This window comes from Centrocercus urophasianus, unplaced genomic scaffold (genome assembly GCF_019232065.1).
Source record: "Centrocercus urophasianus isolate 14NV4802_14NV808 unplaced genomic scaffold, USGS_Curo_1.0 seq_15, whole genome shotgun sequence".
In the NCBI taxonomy this organism is placed as follows: domain Eukaryota; kingdom Metazoa; phylum Chordata; class Aves; order Galliformes; family Phasianidae; genus Centrocercus; species Centrocercus urophasianus.
In genome coordinates, this window is record NW_024884697.1 from 26,698,893 (window position 1) to 26,715,378 (window position 16,486).

The 16,486-nt window shown below is 40.4% G+C and overlaps 2 protein-coding genes across 2 annotated transcripts; one reads left to right on the forward strand and one right to left on the reverse strand.

Moving 5' to 3' along the window:
- Window positions 1-537: 537 nt before the first annotated feature.
- On the reverse strand, window positions 538-8,956 carry DNAJB9 (DnaJ heat shock protein family (Hsp40) member B9). The gene is made up of 3 exons (XM_042816242.1): window positions 8,878-8,956; window positions 5,508-5,735; window positions 538-3,515 (listed from the first exon to the last, which is right to left on the reverse strand). The coding sequence occupies exons 2-3, from the start codon at window positions 5,722-5,724 to the stop codon at window positions 3,082-3,084; spliced, it is 651 nt and encodes a 216-aa protein (XP_042672176.1). The 5' UTR covers window positions 5,725-5,735; window positions 8,878-8,956; the 3' UTR covers window positions 538-3,081.
- A 183-nt stretch (window positions 8,957-9,139) lies between these two features.
- On the forward strand, window positions 9,140-16,241 carry THAP5 (THAP domain containing 5). Its single transcript, XM_042816259.1, has 3 exons — window positions 9,140-9,252; window positions 13,756-13,945; window positions 14,743-16,241. The coding sequence occupies exons 1-3, from the start codon at window positions 9,170-9,172 to the stop codon at window positions 15,706-15,708; spliced, it is 1,239 nt and encodes a 412-aa protein (XP_042672193.1). The 5' UTR covers window positions 9,140-9,169; the 3' UTR covers window positions 15,709-16,241.
- The last annotated feature ends 245 nt before the right edge of the window (window positions 16,242-16,486 follow it).

Genomic DNA, 16,486 nt, shown 5'->3' on the forward strand with positions numbered 1-16,486 from the left:
CAGTTATGCAGACAGCTTCTGAATCAACATGACGGCATTCTCAGTGCTCCTTCAGAATTTATGCTTTTCAGCATCAACCCATGCCTGTCGTACTAATCTCATATAGCTCAGCTGAGTAGACAGCACAGACATCAGGGAAAGATCCCACAGTTGAAGGCGGAGGTTTTCAACTGATATACCTATGGCATCCCAAAAGAAATTAGGATCCTCCTGCACAGGCTCTTCTGTGTGCTTGGTTTACAGACATAATCCCTGAACACCAACTAACTCCCAACACCTCTAAAAAACAAAACAAAACAAAACAAAACAAAACAAAAAACAAACAGACCAGAGAGAATTGTCTATTTCTCTCAATTCCAGCTGCTTTTCCCAGTCATCCTATCAATTCTTAGGGAAAATGTAGCAGTCAAGATGTTCTATACAACACATGCCCCACATAATGCATTTTAACCCAGCTTTAATCAACTGTAAGAGGAAGGGGAGGGGGGGAAGAAAAAAAAAAAAAAAAAAAAAAAAAAAAAGGCCTTCACACACAAGCAATTTTCACACATTTAATGTAACGGCACCCTAATCAAGTTTACAGTACTTTTTGTCTCCACTAGATACTGTGTTTCAAAAGTATAATGGGAAAAAAGGGAAAAAAAAATACTAGTTATCCTGAAAGTTTTAAGAACTCAACTATTCAGAGCTGCATATGCATAAACGCCTTCTCAAGAATTATGATTCGTACTTTTCACTCTTACATTAAAAAAACAGCTTTAGCTGGGTCTTCTCACAAGATATCAAAGATGACAAGAATCAATCATTTCAAACTTCTGAAGGTTATATGAGGACTTCTGTTAACAAGCCTACCATGAAGCAAACACTATAAATAGGAAAAGAATGTGCAAGAGCTCCAAGTGAGTGAGATGCACAACATGTTTTGCAAGCTTGCGTTCTGATAGCCACAAACTGAAGACAGCTGCCTGAGGAAAGCCTGCCTGAATCTCTTAAGTTAGAATCTACTTAAAACATATCCACTGCAGAAAGCTAGAGATAGATAAACGCTGGGAGCTTCTGTCCTACCTGTAAGGTTCTCCTTTGGATGTCACCTTTGATGATCAAAGCAAGCAAAAAGGTCAATTTTAGAAGCTCTAGGAATTACAGTATGTATTTACTTGCTTTCCCATGACACATAATTAAGAGAACTTGTCTGTCTTTTATTCATGTGACCAAAAAGAACAAACAAAAACGCAGGTATCTGTGAGAAAGTAACTCAGGTCTCTCAGTTAGTAATTTGTTCAGTCGGATGTCCATGTGGTACAAATCAGACAAACTGACTAGGAGTCAGGACTGATGGAGTCAGAAATCTGCATGAATTACAATTTTCAGTTCAATCATATTAATTACACAGAGGAAACTAAAACATCTATTTGCACAGAAAAAGAGTGGAAATAACAGACATTCACATACACCCCATCATTTTTCCAACTATAATATTGCACATTCCAATAATGTTGCACAAATTACTGGCTTTTTATAAAGACCATGTATGAGGTATTAGTCCATTAATAAATAAAAAAAATATGGAAAAGCACTTAATATAATGCAATAATCCATTCCAAGTATTTAGTGAGTGAAAACAGAACAAGTGATAATATGCACCCTTGCGGGAAAGGTTAACATTACCTAGCAAATAGTCAGCTTTCAGTATCAGTTCACTTTCAGTATCAGTTCAAGAAACAAAGAGTTAAACTTTTCTTTAAAGATCTTAAGAATTCAAAGCCTATTTATAACACTGCTGTTCAAAAACTTATTTTGCTCATGCAATCCATTTGAAAGGTAAATTCTCCTCATAATTTTCAACAGATAGCAACGTGTGTGTGATAACCTTACTAAAGAAACTTTGGGTTGATACATATTAACTTCAGTTAATATGTATTAAGAGTTGTGTTTTTTTTTTTTTTTTTTTTTTTTTTTTTTAAAAGGAGTTCATACTGGTTGCAGATTTCCATAGCACTGAAGTTGTTACCTGTTAGCCCTGCCTGTTATCAGACACCGGCACCACAAAGTATTAGGTGAATATGGGAACTGTAACTTCCAGTTTCACTATTCCTTTATGCCAAGAGTTTACCTTTCAAATCACAAAGCTGAATAATCTCTGCTGACAGGTAATAAATATATCCAAACACAATCTATTTCTTATTTAGACTGTTCCAGAAACACTGGGAATCTGAAAGTAAGCTTATTTGTTTAAGTTTGCCAAAGCACAAAGGAGAACTTAAGTTCAACAAATGGAACTATGGCAACTACAGTGCACACATGATAATTATGAGAAGCATAAAGCAGGATTGTATTCAATATGCTCTTCTGAATCTTAAGAGATATTTGTGTTTTGGAGAGGTGGAGTAAGAAACATACTATGTGCATACACAAACTTCCATACATCAACAGCCCTTAAGCAAGTGAAGGGTTATTCATATCCTCAACCTACATCGCTCTCCTAGGTGATCAACAATCTTAGTATATTTCCATTTTCATTTGTTTTTAAGTTGGAATATACATGCTTTGTTTCTAACAGATTTGCAATGCTGGACAAAGTTGCAAAGACACAGTTTTATTTCCGCTGCTATTTTGTGCAAATTGTTGAACTTGTGGACTAAGTCCACATTCAGTAAAAACCACTACCGAAAATCTGAAAGGCATAATAAAAAAAGCAGCACTTCAGAATAAAGTATCACCACTGCTAGAAATCCATGCACCAGTAACTCAAACATTCCTGAATTGGCATACAATTATATTATATTTCTAAAATTAAAAAAAATATATCATATGATGAATTTACTGAGTGCTTACTAAATTGAAATACAAAATTTCCTCTGTTGCAAGATTATTTCTCTCTTCTTTTAAGTAGTTACTGAGGCGTTTAGCTCTTAATTGCATGTTGTTTCTATTCTGAGAATTAGTTCCATCTATAAATTCTTTATAGCAGTTAAGTGTTTTTAAGAATACACAGTTCAAAGATCTCTTTCCATATTAGCACATAACCAAGGAGAATTATGGAGGCATCAAAAGAAGAAGAGATGAAAAGAAAGGGAAACATTATTGTCCAGAACAGTCTGTGTATGTAGTAACCATGTTTCCTCGTCTCTGAGTGACAGTCCTGCAGTGCTTGCTGGATCCATGGAACCTGTTGTCAGTTCGCACTGCGTGTCGGTGTGCATTTTCAAAGTCACTAAAAGAAAACATCTTTTCCATATTTTCAAACACATCATCAAACAGTCCACCTCCAAAGGAGAACTCCTGGAAAGAACGTCTTTGCCGATTGTGAGCTTCCCGATGACTTCGGAAGTGATTTTCAAAGTGCTTTTTCGACCGTGAGTATTGACTGAACAGGTCATAGTCTTTGAACAGATCATCAAAGTTGAAGTTGAATGATGACTGATGAAATGGGCTTCCATTACTTCCTTGTCCTCCATGACGGCCAAATTGATCATATTCTCTTCGTTTATTCTCATCTGATAATGTTTCATATGCTATTTCCAATTCAAAAGAAAAAAACGTTTTAAAATGTCAATTGCATGCACATGAAGACTACAACCAAACACACAGAACGGCCTTTCCCCCCTCCTGCAATGAGATATTCTCCAAGCTAGACTTTAATTGAATGCTCAAGTCCAATCAAGATTAATATTTAACTTCCTACAATCCAAAATCAGTTGTTTCAAATTAATTACAGCTATTTACTTATACTAATAGTTATACTGTGATGGCAGATTACAGCCTCAAAATTTTTAATTCACAAAACACTGTTTAGCTAGCAATAAAGATTATTGCTTATATTTGAAAGAAAACAGCAGCAAGATATGGCAATGCAAAAGACTGAAGGTAAGAGGATGTGCTAGAAGCTCTCCCTGAACAAGTAAATTGCCTGCTGCACTCTTATCACAGAAACAGTGCAGTATCTGCAAAGCTACTTGCAGACAGAAAGTACTAGCTATGCAGGACTCAGAAGTGATAAGCTAAACATTAAGGGCAAAAGTAAAACAAAGGAAATGAATTACTTATTTGTCTAAACTCTCAACATTTCAGAAGCTTAACAATAAACCCACATTTTTTGATTGGGTATAACCAAAATGGAACTAGATTTCCATCTGTTCCTTGGTCCAAAACTACAGCTACAGCTGTTTCAAGGCAGAAACTGACATATAAAATACTCCTTGTAATTAGAATATGCATTTGGAGCACTACCACTTTCTTACCTGTCAAGGGTTTCCCAATTTTTCTACACAGCTTAACACATACTTAGAACTCCCACTTCCTCCTTTAGCACTGTAACAGCTGCCGTTTCTAAAAAGACCACCCCTTCTTTTAACTACATTATTACCCCTCTCTCAAAGTAACTGTTCTGTAGACAAGAAGATAAAGCTCACAGTTGAGAGAAACACACAAGATGGATGGATGTGATAAAAACCTACTGGGAGCATAAGTGAGAACATCTTATTCTTCAACAAACCTTGTCATGTTCTTGGTTATTCACTTCCACCAATGTATTTTCATCACAGAACACTCATGAAAGGTGCATTCTTAGGATAGTTCAGGTTGGAAGTGACCTCTTGTTTACTGCTCTGCTCAATTAAGTCAGTTATGAGATCAATCTAGTTCCTCAGAGCTTTATCTTCTCATTCCTGAAAAGTCTGCAAGGATGGAATGTGCACAGACTGTCTGGGCAACCTGTTCCAAGCGCTGCCCACCCCCTAGGCAAAGAAAGCTTCGCCTTGTAGCCACAACGAAACTCCTGCGCCTAATGTCTCTTGTATTTCCACCACAAGCCACCAGAGAGCTTTTCTGAAGTTTTTTTTTGTTTCTTCTTGAAGCCCTAGTAATCCTGAGCTGGATCTTATCAGGCAGATCAAAGGTACAGTCACTGAAGTAAACTCCTAGGGCTAAAGTTGTCCTGCTCCCACATACTCTTGTGAAAAGAGACTTCAGCCTAGAAGTTCAGTAGGCAGAAATGCATAAACTGCTTAAGAGGCCTGCCTACATACAAAAACAGACATGAGTCAAATACTGACACGTGACATTTGCCACCACAAAAAGTAAAAATATATACATTTTTCTTATCTTATACACTAAAGCAGTATACTTAAGTTAATGTATTTGTTTATAGATATAATTACTGAACAGAATAACAGAACAGCTTATGTCAGAAGGGACTCAAGGATCACCCAGTTCCACCCCCTCATCATGGATAGGGCTGCTACCAGATTAGACTGCCTAGAGCCCCATCCATCCTGGCCTTGAACACCTCCAGGGATGGGGCATCCACAGTTTTCTGGGCAACCTGTTCCAGTACCTTACCACTCTCTCAGTAAAAAACAAAAAACTGCCATACCATCTAACCTAGATCTCCCTCTCTTACAGTTTAAAACCACTCTCCCTCTGTCCTATCACCATCTCCCCACGTAAAAAGTCAATATACAAGCCATGTGTCCAGTTATTTTAAGATTAAGGTTAGTATACGTTACCTTCAGCAATTTCTCTAAATTTTGCTTCCGCACCAGGACTCTTATTTTTATCTGGGTGGTATTTCATCGCCAGTTTGTGAAACGCCTTCTTGATCTGGCGGTCAGATGCATTTTTCGGAACTCCTAAGATATCGTAATAGCTCTCTGTAGCCAGTATTAGCTCAGTTATCATCAAAATGCAGAGAGCAAATGTGAAGATAGATTGCATAGTTGCCATTTCTGTGGTTTCTAGAAAGAAAAAATAAACATACTCAAACAAGTTATTTCAGGTTCCACAGCAACTTAAAGAAAAGGTATAACTATAAGCTGAAAGAGTATGACATGCATTTTTCATGAGTCACTCAGACAGATATGTAAACAAGTTTTTTCATACAGGTTAAAAAGTTCTATCCTTTAGCTTTATAATCAAAAAAATACACGAATGGAAATCCTGCAAATTCATATTCCACATCTATCACAGATTACTGCTATGCTTTGCTGGTTTTTTTGTTTGTTTGTTTGTTGTTTTTGTTTTTAAAACATTACCTATGCATTCCCTCAACAGCTAGAAACTGGACTATGAATTAAATTCACAATGCCTTTCACTGCAACAACAAACAGTTTATGCTGACATACCTGGACTAACATCAAACTAAATCTTGAGTACTAGGATCATAAACGCAGTGGCTCTGAATTACAGTGCAATTTTCAAAATATACTGAATATACTGGCAGAACAATTCACTGATGAGCTTGAGCAACAATAAGAATCTGAAAACACAGCAGGACTAAAAATCAACTTTAAACCAAGATTGTTAGACACTAATGCTCAACTTCAGGTCATTTAACTGGCCTATGTCGAACACAATAAAAGCAGAACACTCATTTAGAGTACAGAGTTCAGACAAATAGATAAAAAACTTCTTCCACTGCTTACAATAAGCTGGATTTAATTTGCTTTCATAATAGACTGTGCTTGAAATAAAAACACCTATCAAACCTTTGATAAAAGGAATTTATCTGATAAATATCACTGCATAAATAGGTTTACACACCCAATTCTCAATGCATTAACTGAACTCAAAAAGCAGTTCTCTACACAAGGCAAAATATGCTGCCATTTGCTGAAAGCTTAATAAGCAAATCTTACAGTCTGAGCATCACAAAAGCTAGCATGCTTTAACTTTAGCTGGTACACAACTCAAACATTTGTTCTTCAAAGTCTTTTAAACAATGCGTATCAGGTAAATGAGACAACTGAGCCTTTAAATAGGAAGTCCCTCTAAACTAAATTCATATACAAGCACAAAAAACATTAAAAAAACACGTTTCTAAGAGATAGGTCGAGGGGCTAAAATGAATGCAGTGAGGTCAGAGCAAAAAGCTCATGGAAGATTAACGTACCCATGCCCTCTTAAGCATTTATTTGGCTAGCAGCCTGCATGATATCAAGTGTTATGGAGTAGCAGTCGAAACAAATTGTATTTTCATCAGTATATCTAGACACCAAATGGGCAGCTCTTTGCCTTACTCTTCTTGCATGACACCAGACAGATTTTCAGCACAAGAAGCTTCCCACATTTTTCCACATATTCTTTCCCACCAGTTCACTCATCTGAAACTTTCCCACCTGGACATCAAGACCTACACACACATCCATCCCTCCCCACCTTCTGTGCTTTCCTTCTGCTTTGCACATACAGATTTGTCTTCTTAGTGTGCCAGAGACCAATTATGTATGCAGAGACCAATTATGTATGCACAATGTGAGGAATATGAGGAAACAAAGACATGCTGCTCCATTCTCCTGGAATGGCAGGGAGGTGGCTGACCTCCCTGCTTCTACTATTAAACACTAAATGGAGCTGAAGAGTTGTCTACCTTCTTCATTAAGGACAAACTCTCTCAGAACCCATGATTTCCAGTCCGAGAACATCAAGTCACTCACTAGTTTTTTGCTCTGCACAAGCCTCTCCTTTTATATTACTCTTTATAAGAATTATACTTAGGTTTCTCTTTCACTACTGTTTTACTTTAGGATTTTGGCAATGCCATTCTATGCTCCATTGCTCCTAGTTCTACTTAATTTTGTATGGGCTTTTTCCCCATTAATTTGTGAAGTCAATCAAAAATTTCTTCGCATTCAAGAAGATGCTCCTGGAAACCTCTCAAATCTTTTAAGCCAGAAAGAAAAAAGAGAGGCTCAAATGAAGCGATACAACAAATGAAAATCAAATATAAATGGAACTCAAACGTAAACAGCGTTTTATCCTAAGTCCTGTATTTAGATAACATATTTTGAATTAATCAAAGATATTGGATTTCTTTCCCCCAGAGAACAGCTGTTTGATATGCAGCCAGCATCTCAGTGGTGCTATTGCCAGTTAAGACAAAACTAAAGGCCAGGTTTGACTTCCCACTATTTTCACAACTGCTTTCATAATGAAGTCTCCTTTAAATACTTACTCCGCATGTTTCTTCTCCCTCAGTTTCCCCAGCAAAGGGAAATGTTTCACTTTCTAGGCTTTCTCCAGTAATTATGAATTCTCAAATAAGTTCCACAAGCTGCCTGGCATTAAGCTTATTCAACAGAACAGCCCCCCACAGCTACCGTGCAGAACACTATTAGGAGCCAGATTTTATTTGGGTACATCTAGCAACAAAATGGGAGGTTTTATGAACACGGATTAAGCACTTCACTCTATTAGATAAGTAGTTACAGATCTCAACTGCTATTCAGCTCGGTGCAAAAAGCACAGTAACGTCTATCAGAAGCACTGAAGACATGACAGTGCTCAATTGGTTATCAGTTCATCAGTAGTGCGGGTTTCATCCAGGCACGGCAGGCAGCGTTTGTCACACGCAGAAAATAGAGCAGCCCCTTCCAGCTCTCAACGCCAGCTCCCCATTTATTTCAACGCTCGTCAAGTCTCGCACGCTCATAAACCCCACACATCACTGCTCTGACTACGTACAGCGCGAGTTTCATTTCGCGTTACTACCTTCGCAAGCGATTTGTTACCGGCAAGAAAGTTCCCCAAGTTTCCCCGTGGCTGCCATTCGGAGTAACGCGATGATTCAGCCCGCCCCGCGGCCAGCACAGCCCTCCTGCAGCCCCCTGCAATCGGATTCTCCCAGCCTCTCTCCCTCCCGCCCGCAGGCAGACCCTGAGTTGAGGGTAACAGAGCGCGGCGGGACGCTGCCCCAAGCCGGGCTACAGCGGGCGGGCCTACCGAGGAGCCGCAGCCCAGAGGAGCGAACAAACCCACCGCAGGAGGCCCGGCGACCCCGCACCGCCCCCTCAGCGCCTCGTAACCCTTCCGCTCCCTCCGCGCACCGCCACCCGCTTCGCCTCCTCCCAGCCCTCCAGCTGCAGCCCCGTCGCCCCTCACCTCGCCTTGCCTCAGCGCAGCCCGCACTGAGGCCGCTGCCCCGCAGCGTCTCGCGCCACTCCCGCCCAACAGCCGCCAGCGCGCGCGCAGTGCATCCCTACTCGCCCCATCGGCCGTTCCTACACGAAGCGCTCCGCCATTGGCCCACCGGCGCCACGTGACGCGGGGCCTTGCCGGGCGGGGCGTCCCCCGGCACGAGGGGCGGGAGCGGTGGCCGTCGTCCCCGTGACCGGCGCCCCCGCCACCCCCGCCGCCGCCCGGACGGTTCCGGGCCCCGTCCGGCCGCGCCGCCATGCCTCGGTATTGTGCCGCGTCCTGCTGCAAGAACCGCGGCGGGCAGAGCGCCAGGGACCAACGCAAACTCAGCTTCTACCCGTGAGTAAGCGCGTAGGGGGACGGGGATCGCTGAGCCGCCCCCGGAGGTGGCGAACTGCGGGTGGGCATCGCTGGGTGAGGCCCGACCCTCGGGAGAGCGAGAAACAGAGCGGGGCCGCGGGAGGCGGCGCTCGTGCTTACAGACCGGGGCTGAAAGGATGAGGGGAAGGTGTCAAAGTGCCATCTGCGCCGCCGCCGCGCGGTTCGGTTCTCCTCGCTCTGGGGATGCTTCGACGGGAGCCGCGATGCCGGAGGCGTGGGCTGAGCGGGGGGAGCTGGGGGCAGCCCCGAGCCTGGCTGCGAGCGAGTCCCGTCCTTCGCGGGAAGCGCCACCGCTACAATCGCTGTCTGGTCTGCGCTGCAGCCAGGAGCCTCGGTGGGCGGATGGAGGCCGCTGGGCTGCCTGCAGGCTCACCAGCCTGCTTATCAAAACAACTCCGTGCTGGTATCGGTCCCAGAGCTCAGCGCACCGGCGTCAGCCCTGGGGGGGGGGAGGGGGGGGGGGGTGTAGCAAAATGTTGGTGCGTTTCTGCTGAAGGAAAATGCAGTGAGCAGCTGTTTGTACGGGGAATTTTCTAGCATTTAAAAAATATAGATCGAGAAATCGATTTCACAGTCAACTGGAAAAGCTTGTTTTGATATGACTCTCTAAGTTTTAGAATATCCCAAGTTGGAAAAGACCCATAGGAATGTTTGAGTCTGACTGTTGGCTCCTCACAGGACCACCCAAAAATCAGAGTATATATCTAACAGTGCTGTCCAGATACTTCGTGAACTCTGGCAGCCCAGTGACACGATTACTGCCCTGGGCACAGCCTGTTCCATGCCCAGTGCCCTGTGGTGAAGAACTTTTTCCTAATCCCCAAACTGAGCCTCCTCTGATGCAGCACCATGCTGTTCCATTGAGCCCTGTGCTGTCACAGAGAGCAGAGATCAGCCCCTGCCCCTCTGCTCCCTTCCTGAGGAAACTGTAGGTTGTCATTAGGCTTCCCCTCAGTCTGCTCTTCTCTAGGCTGAAGAAACCTAAGCACACTGTTGATTCATGTTCAATTTACTGTCAACAAAGACCCCCAATCTCTTTCAGCAGGGCTACTTTAAACTAATTCAGGGTCTGCTGTGATAGAGCAAGGAGAAATGGTTTCAAGCTTAAGGAAGGTAAATTTAAGTTATATATAAGGAAGAAGTCATCTACGGTGAGGGTGGTAAGGCACTGGAACAGATTGCCCAGAGATGTGGAGATGAAAGTCTCCATCCCTGGAGACTTTCAAGGCAAGGCTGAATCAGGCCCTGGGCAACCCGATCTAGCTGTGGTGTCCCTGTTCATTGCAGGGGAGCTGGACTAGTCGATCTTTAAAGGTCCCTTCCAACTTTAAGGATTCTATGATTCTGACTTGTAAGTTTGTTGCAGTCATTGTTATTCCAGGATGAGGAGGGCCATGTAGGAATACCCACAGGAAGACAGCTTTGAAAAGGGCTTTAGTTTCAATTGAAGGAAACTAGGTAACCTTGAATGTATATAGCACGTGATACAGCAGTACATGTTATCACCATAAAATGATCATGAAAATGAGTGGAAATAAATCATTTATATTGCTTTAGGGAATGTGAGTGCCACATGGATAATCAGAACAAGTTTGAATTATGGTACATATTTGTATTCAAATGTATGCCATCAATACAAAGATGATTTCAAATACACAGCTGTTTTATGCAGCCATTGAATTGTGCTGTGTTATGAGTAACACAGTCCTGCAGAAGAGGTGCTGAGACTCATTCACAACAGAAAACAGGTTCTGATGATGGGGCAAGGGGGCATTGAGAGCAAGAGCAAGTTCTGGTAAAGTTACTCTTTGGCTAAAATAACAAATTTTGCTGTCAGACCTCATCTCTCACTGCGGGTTTTTTGTTTGTTTGTTTCTCGATCTGAAGCTGCCTGATGGTACAGAAGGCAGTGGATGCTGTGTTGCTATGGTTCTGGCAAAGGAATCAAATGCTCTCAAGGCCTTCTTGAGAGGCTGTGCTTGGTGACGTCACCTTCAGCTGAAAGACGTCATCCTCTTTCTGAGAAACTTATTTGGACTATGTAGAACCATCCTGGGCTAAACTCTGTTACTCATGAAACATGCTGTATAATGTATGTAGTGTTGCTACTGGGTGCACACAATCTAAGCAGAATTTGAAAAGACCAAGCCTCTCACCTGTGCTTGAGAGGTTATGTAGATTTTGCTAGCACTGTTCTGTGCATTCCTGCATATACTCTGAGCCAAATGGATCGACAGTTTGCTCTCTGTTCTTGGTAACTTGGAAATTTAAATGGCAACAAATATGAAAGATGGGGTAAGAGATGGAGTAAGAAGAACTGCACATTTATCCCGTAAATCTCAGATATCTTTCTCTCAAAATCAGCTAAATTTGGAGTTTTAGGACATTTTTGGATCTGCAGAGGGGACTTATTGCCATGTGTGACTATTGAGGAAACCTACAGGCTCAGAAGTTCAAGGGTTTGCCAAAAGTTGACCTTTCATAGCATTTGTGTGGCACGTAACCTCTTGCCGCTCTATGTTCTCTCTTCAGCTTTGTGTGAGCACCTTACTTATGAACAATTTTTTTGCACACTGAATTTGGGTTAATGTTACTGTGGTGTATTTATGTACGGTAATAAATACTACTAAAAGAATTGGTTGCTAATTAAAAGGACAAATCATCTATTTAGATAGTATAACTGCTTTAATGAAGCTACAGGCACTTGTTAACATGTGGATGTTGTCCTTCACACTGCCAGTATCTGATTCTCTTTACGTCCTATGGTTACAGTCAGGTCAGATTTGATGACCCAATAAATTTGTCACTTATGATATAATTTATTCAAAAGCATAGGTTTTTCTTTCTTTTTTTTGTTTTTGTTTTTTACTGTTATTATTCATGACAGCTCTGCTGTGGAAGACTTAGGGATTGTGGAAAGATGAAAAACCTAACATCTGCCAGCAGTGTGTACTCACAGCTTAGAAGGCCAATTGAATCCTGGACTGCATCAGAAGAGCAGGGAGAGGGAGGTTATTGTCCCTCTCTACTCTGCCCCTGTGAAACCCCATGTGGAGTACTGTGTCCAGGCTTGGGGCCCCAGCACAAGAAATATCTCTTGGAGTGGATCCAGAGAAGGGCACAAAGATTATCATAGGGCTGGAGCACCACTCCTATGAAGTCAGACTGAGGGAGCTGGTCTTGTTCAGCCTGGAGAAGAGAAGGCTCTGGGGAGACCTTGTGGTCTTCCAGTAAAGGGAAATTATAAATAGAGGTAATCAACTTTTTACATTGGTAGATAGTGGAAGTACAAGGAGGAATGGCTTTGAACTAGAAGAGGAGTGATTTTGATTAGATGTCAGGGGAAAATTTTTCATTCAGAGGATGGTGAGGTGCTGAAACAGGTTGCCTGGAGAGGTTGTGGATACCCCATCTCTGGAGGTGTTCAAGGCCAGGTTGGGTGGGACATTGGGCTTCCTGGTCTAGTGCCTAGCAATCCTGCCCATGGCTGGGGATTGGTACAAGAGCTCATAGTGTTCTGGATGTTTGTATTGCCATTACCATAATAATCTGGCTTTTCACACATCATAACAAGCATTTAGTTTCTCTTTAACTTTTGTGTATTGTTATTCATTGAGTAAACTACACATCTTTGCTCACTTTGTTTTAATTTAGTTCTCTTTCCCACATAATTTGACTGCTTGCATATACTTTCAAAATCAATTTTTTTATATACATATTTCAATAACACTGTATAGTCTTCATTTTCAAGTAGGTTAGATGGTTGCAAAGCTAGTTATGGATTACACAACATTGGATACTGAACACTGTGAGAAATCTGAAGTTCTGAAACATCATGGAGAAATATTTTGTTTTGGTGTGTATTTATGTCTTTAACAAAAGTTAAATCCTGCAGTGGAAATATTCACACTTCTAAGTGATTCAACAGTCGTAAGTATGATGTACACTAAGCAGTACTTCATTAAACAAAACAAAACAAAAAACCCTGAAGTTTTTTATGCTTAACTTGTACAGTAAGATTAAAAAAATAAAAGCTCCACAAATAGTACTATTAGAGTAAGGACTAGATCTTACATTTTCTTAATGAAATGAGTATTTCCTGGCATCAGGAGAACTTTTTGAGCAAGCATTACAGACTTGAGAGGTTTGAACACACTAGCCTAAAGGTCTGTAGTCCTTGACCAGGAGAAAACAATAGAAATTCTGCTGGACTCTTGAGCTGATATCCACCAGAAATCATTTGGTTGAATAGTGGATTAACATGTAAGTGACAATATTTTCTGAGGGAGGGAGGAGCTGGATTAAAATGAGAAAGAAGGAATTGAATTCTCTGAACGGAATTCAAATAAGGAAGGACAGTCTTGTAAGAAATAATAAGATGCTCTTTGGTTTCTTTTTAACATAAAGAAACTTCTAAAAAATAACATTTTTTTGCTTCCCCCCCCAACTGTTTTAAAAAAGATTTCCACTTCATGATAAAGAGAGGCTTGAGAAATGGTTGCGGAACATGAAACGCGATGCGTGGACTCCGAGTAAGCACCAGCTTCTGTGCAGTGATCATTTTACCCCTGATTCCCTTGATGTGCGATGGGGTATAAGATACTTGAAACACACAGCTGTACCAACAATTTTCTCTTCCCCGGATGACGAGGTAATGTTTTCCTATCTTTTTTACGATAGCAGAAATCTAACCAACTGTTTCTGCAATAATATGTTCTAGTTATCTTTAATATAATCACAGTTTGTTTTAAAAATAAAAGTCTCTCCATCAAAATATTTTGTTAATGAAACTGACACAAAACTAGCATGTAATTCCATACTGTAAAGGAAAAACAGCTGCTTTGACTAGAGGTTCAGTATTGTTTTATAACTGGAAATTGAAGAAATATTTCCTTTAGGAAGAAAATAATTTCCTATGAGACTATTATATTTACTGTGTAATTATTCCTTATAATCAAATGCTCTTTTAAAGCCTTCTATTAACAAACTATACATATTTACTGACTACAGAATATTTTATTTTCAAACTCCATGTTTCTTATTCCTGTTAATAGCCTCTCAAGCACTTGTAGGCTACTGAAGATATGCTACAAAGGCTGTTTCATCTGTCCTGTGACAGAGCTGTGAAAAAATATACTGAATATTTTTGTTTCAGTGACTGCCTTTAAAAAGCTTGTTTGGATACTGATCTTAAATCTAATCATGTGGTGATATAGCTTACTGTTCTGTGAGTTTTTATCTTTTCTTCTGCTATTCGTAAGTTCTCCCTGAGGTAGACTGCCTGACTAAAAAATAGTTGCTGAAACAACTTTGTTGCACCTTTATGGATCTTTAATACATGTGTATTTAATACAGTGTTTCAGTTGTAATAAGGAATGGTAATCAGTCTGGGGTGTTTTTCTAGTTACATGGTGTAATTTTTTGTGATTTTTTTTTTTTCTCCTTCAGGAAAAAGACTCTTCTCAAAACAGCCCACAAGAGATAAAGAGAGAAGTCCTGGAAGAAACCACTAAAAATGTTGAGTCTAAGAAAGTACCGTTATCACTTGAACTTTGTACACCAAAGAAAAGTTCTGCAACTGCAGAAGACCCAGATAAAAAAGAAGTAATTTGCTCAACTGTATTGAGTAAATCTTTACAAGTACAGAAACTACAACTTGAAAACAGAGAAGACTTTGAAACAGACAGTATCGTTCTTGGTAATTCATCTCAGCAGTGTATACTTCAACCTGAGCCTGTTTTAATGGCAGCAGCAGACCAGAATGTGGAAGCTACTGATGTTCATGCTTCTGTAGAAGTTCCAGTAAATTGTACAGCTACAGTCTTGCAGTTTTCAGACCCTGACTACTTGAATTCATCTGTGAAACTGAAAAATACTTTGGGTTCAGTTACTGACTATTCACTTGAAAATCCAAACTCTCATGTTGTAGGCTGTTCTGTTGAAGTGCAACCAACAACTGAAAATGCAGTTTTGGTCAGTACAGTCACAGAAACTTTTGAACAACTCAATGGAAGCGAGGAATCTGTCATTGCTATCATTGTGCCAGCTGAGAGTTCAAAAGAGCCTGAAATAATAAACAGATCTTTCTTGCCTGTTAAACAAGAATTTCTTGACACAGAAGAAGCAGACACAGATAATTCTCTGCATATGAATGCCTATAATGGAATTGAAATATTACAAACTGAGCACTCATACTGCAAACAAGACGTAGACAGAGAGCATCTCTGGCAAAAAATTTCAAAGCTCCACTCTAAGATAACTCTACTTGAAATGCAGGAGGTAAAAACTCTGGGGAGACTCAGGTCCTTGGAAGCTCTTATTGGACAATTGAAGCAAGAAAACCTGCTTTCTGAAGAAAAGCTCAAGATCGTAGAAAACTGCTTCACAACACTTGAAGTGACTATGATACAGTGAAGGCTTTGAATGGTTGCTCTTAAGTATCTTTTTAGCTTCTCTGACTGTCCTTTTGTACAAATTAACTTCTGTTTCAGTCATGATATTTTAAGTATTTAATGCAAACTGTGTGAAAAGCAAATGTTCTTTAAAATGTTACATCAACCTCTGCAAATCTTAGCTGGTAGACAGTTGCCCATAAAATGTGACTTGCAAGTGAGTTTTAAAAGAAAAACAAAGCCTGTCTCGTTAAAGTGTATGAGGTGAATCAGTAAAAATGAGTCAAGCTTTTCCAGGTGAGGCTTTCCTGAGACATGCAGGTTTTGCATTTGGGACAGTAGCATTAGAATGGATTTTCATAACTGTGTAGAATGGACGATTATGAAGCAGTTGTTTAAAAAAGAAAAAATTGTCCTGATTCTCTTTCACATGAGTAAAGAGGTATGTATTATACATTGTCCAGTGGAGCCACCATTACTCTTTAGTCTTTTTCTGTCTAGTGTTCATTGATAGCTTTTGTATACTTTGACCCTATTAAATTTTTCTTCAATAAATGCTGTGTCCTTTCATTTCATTTAGTTTTGTTTAGTCGTTTTTTTTTTTGGTTTTTTTTTTTGTTGTTTTTTTTCTCCTAAGATAGCATTATTAGAATGAACAGATCGTTCTCCTCTTTTTGGAATGTTGGAATATTCTACTCAAATGGAAGGAATTATCCTAAGATAGTGACTGTTTTATGATTAAAGAGGAAAGTTGTAAATATTCAGTGATGCTTTCTACTCAGCTTTGATGGTCATGCAAC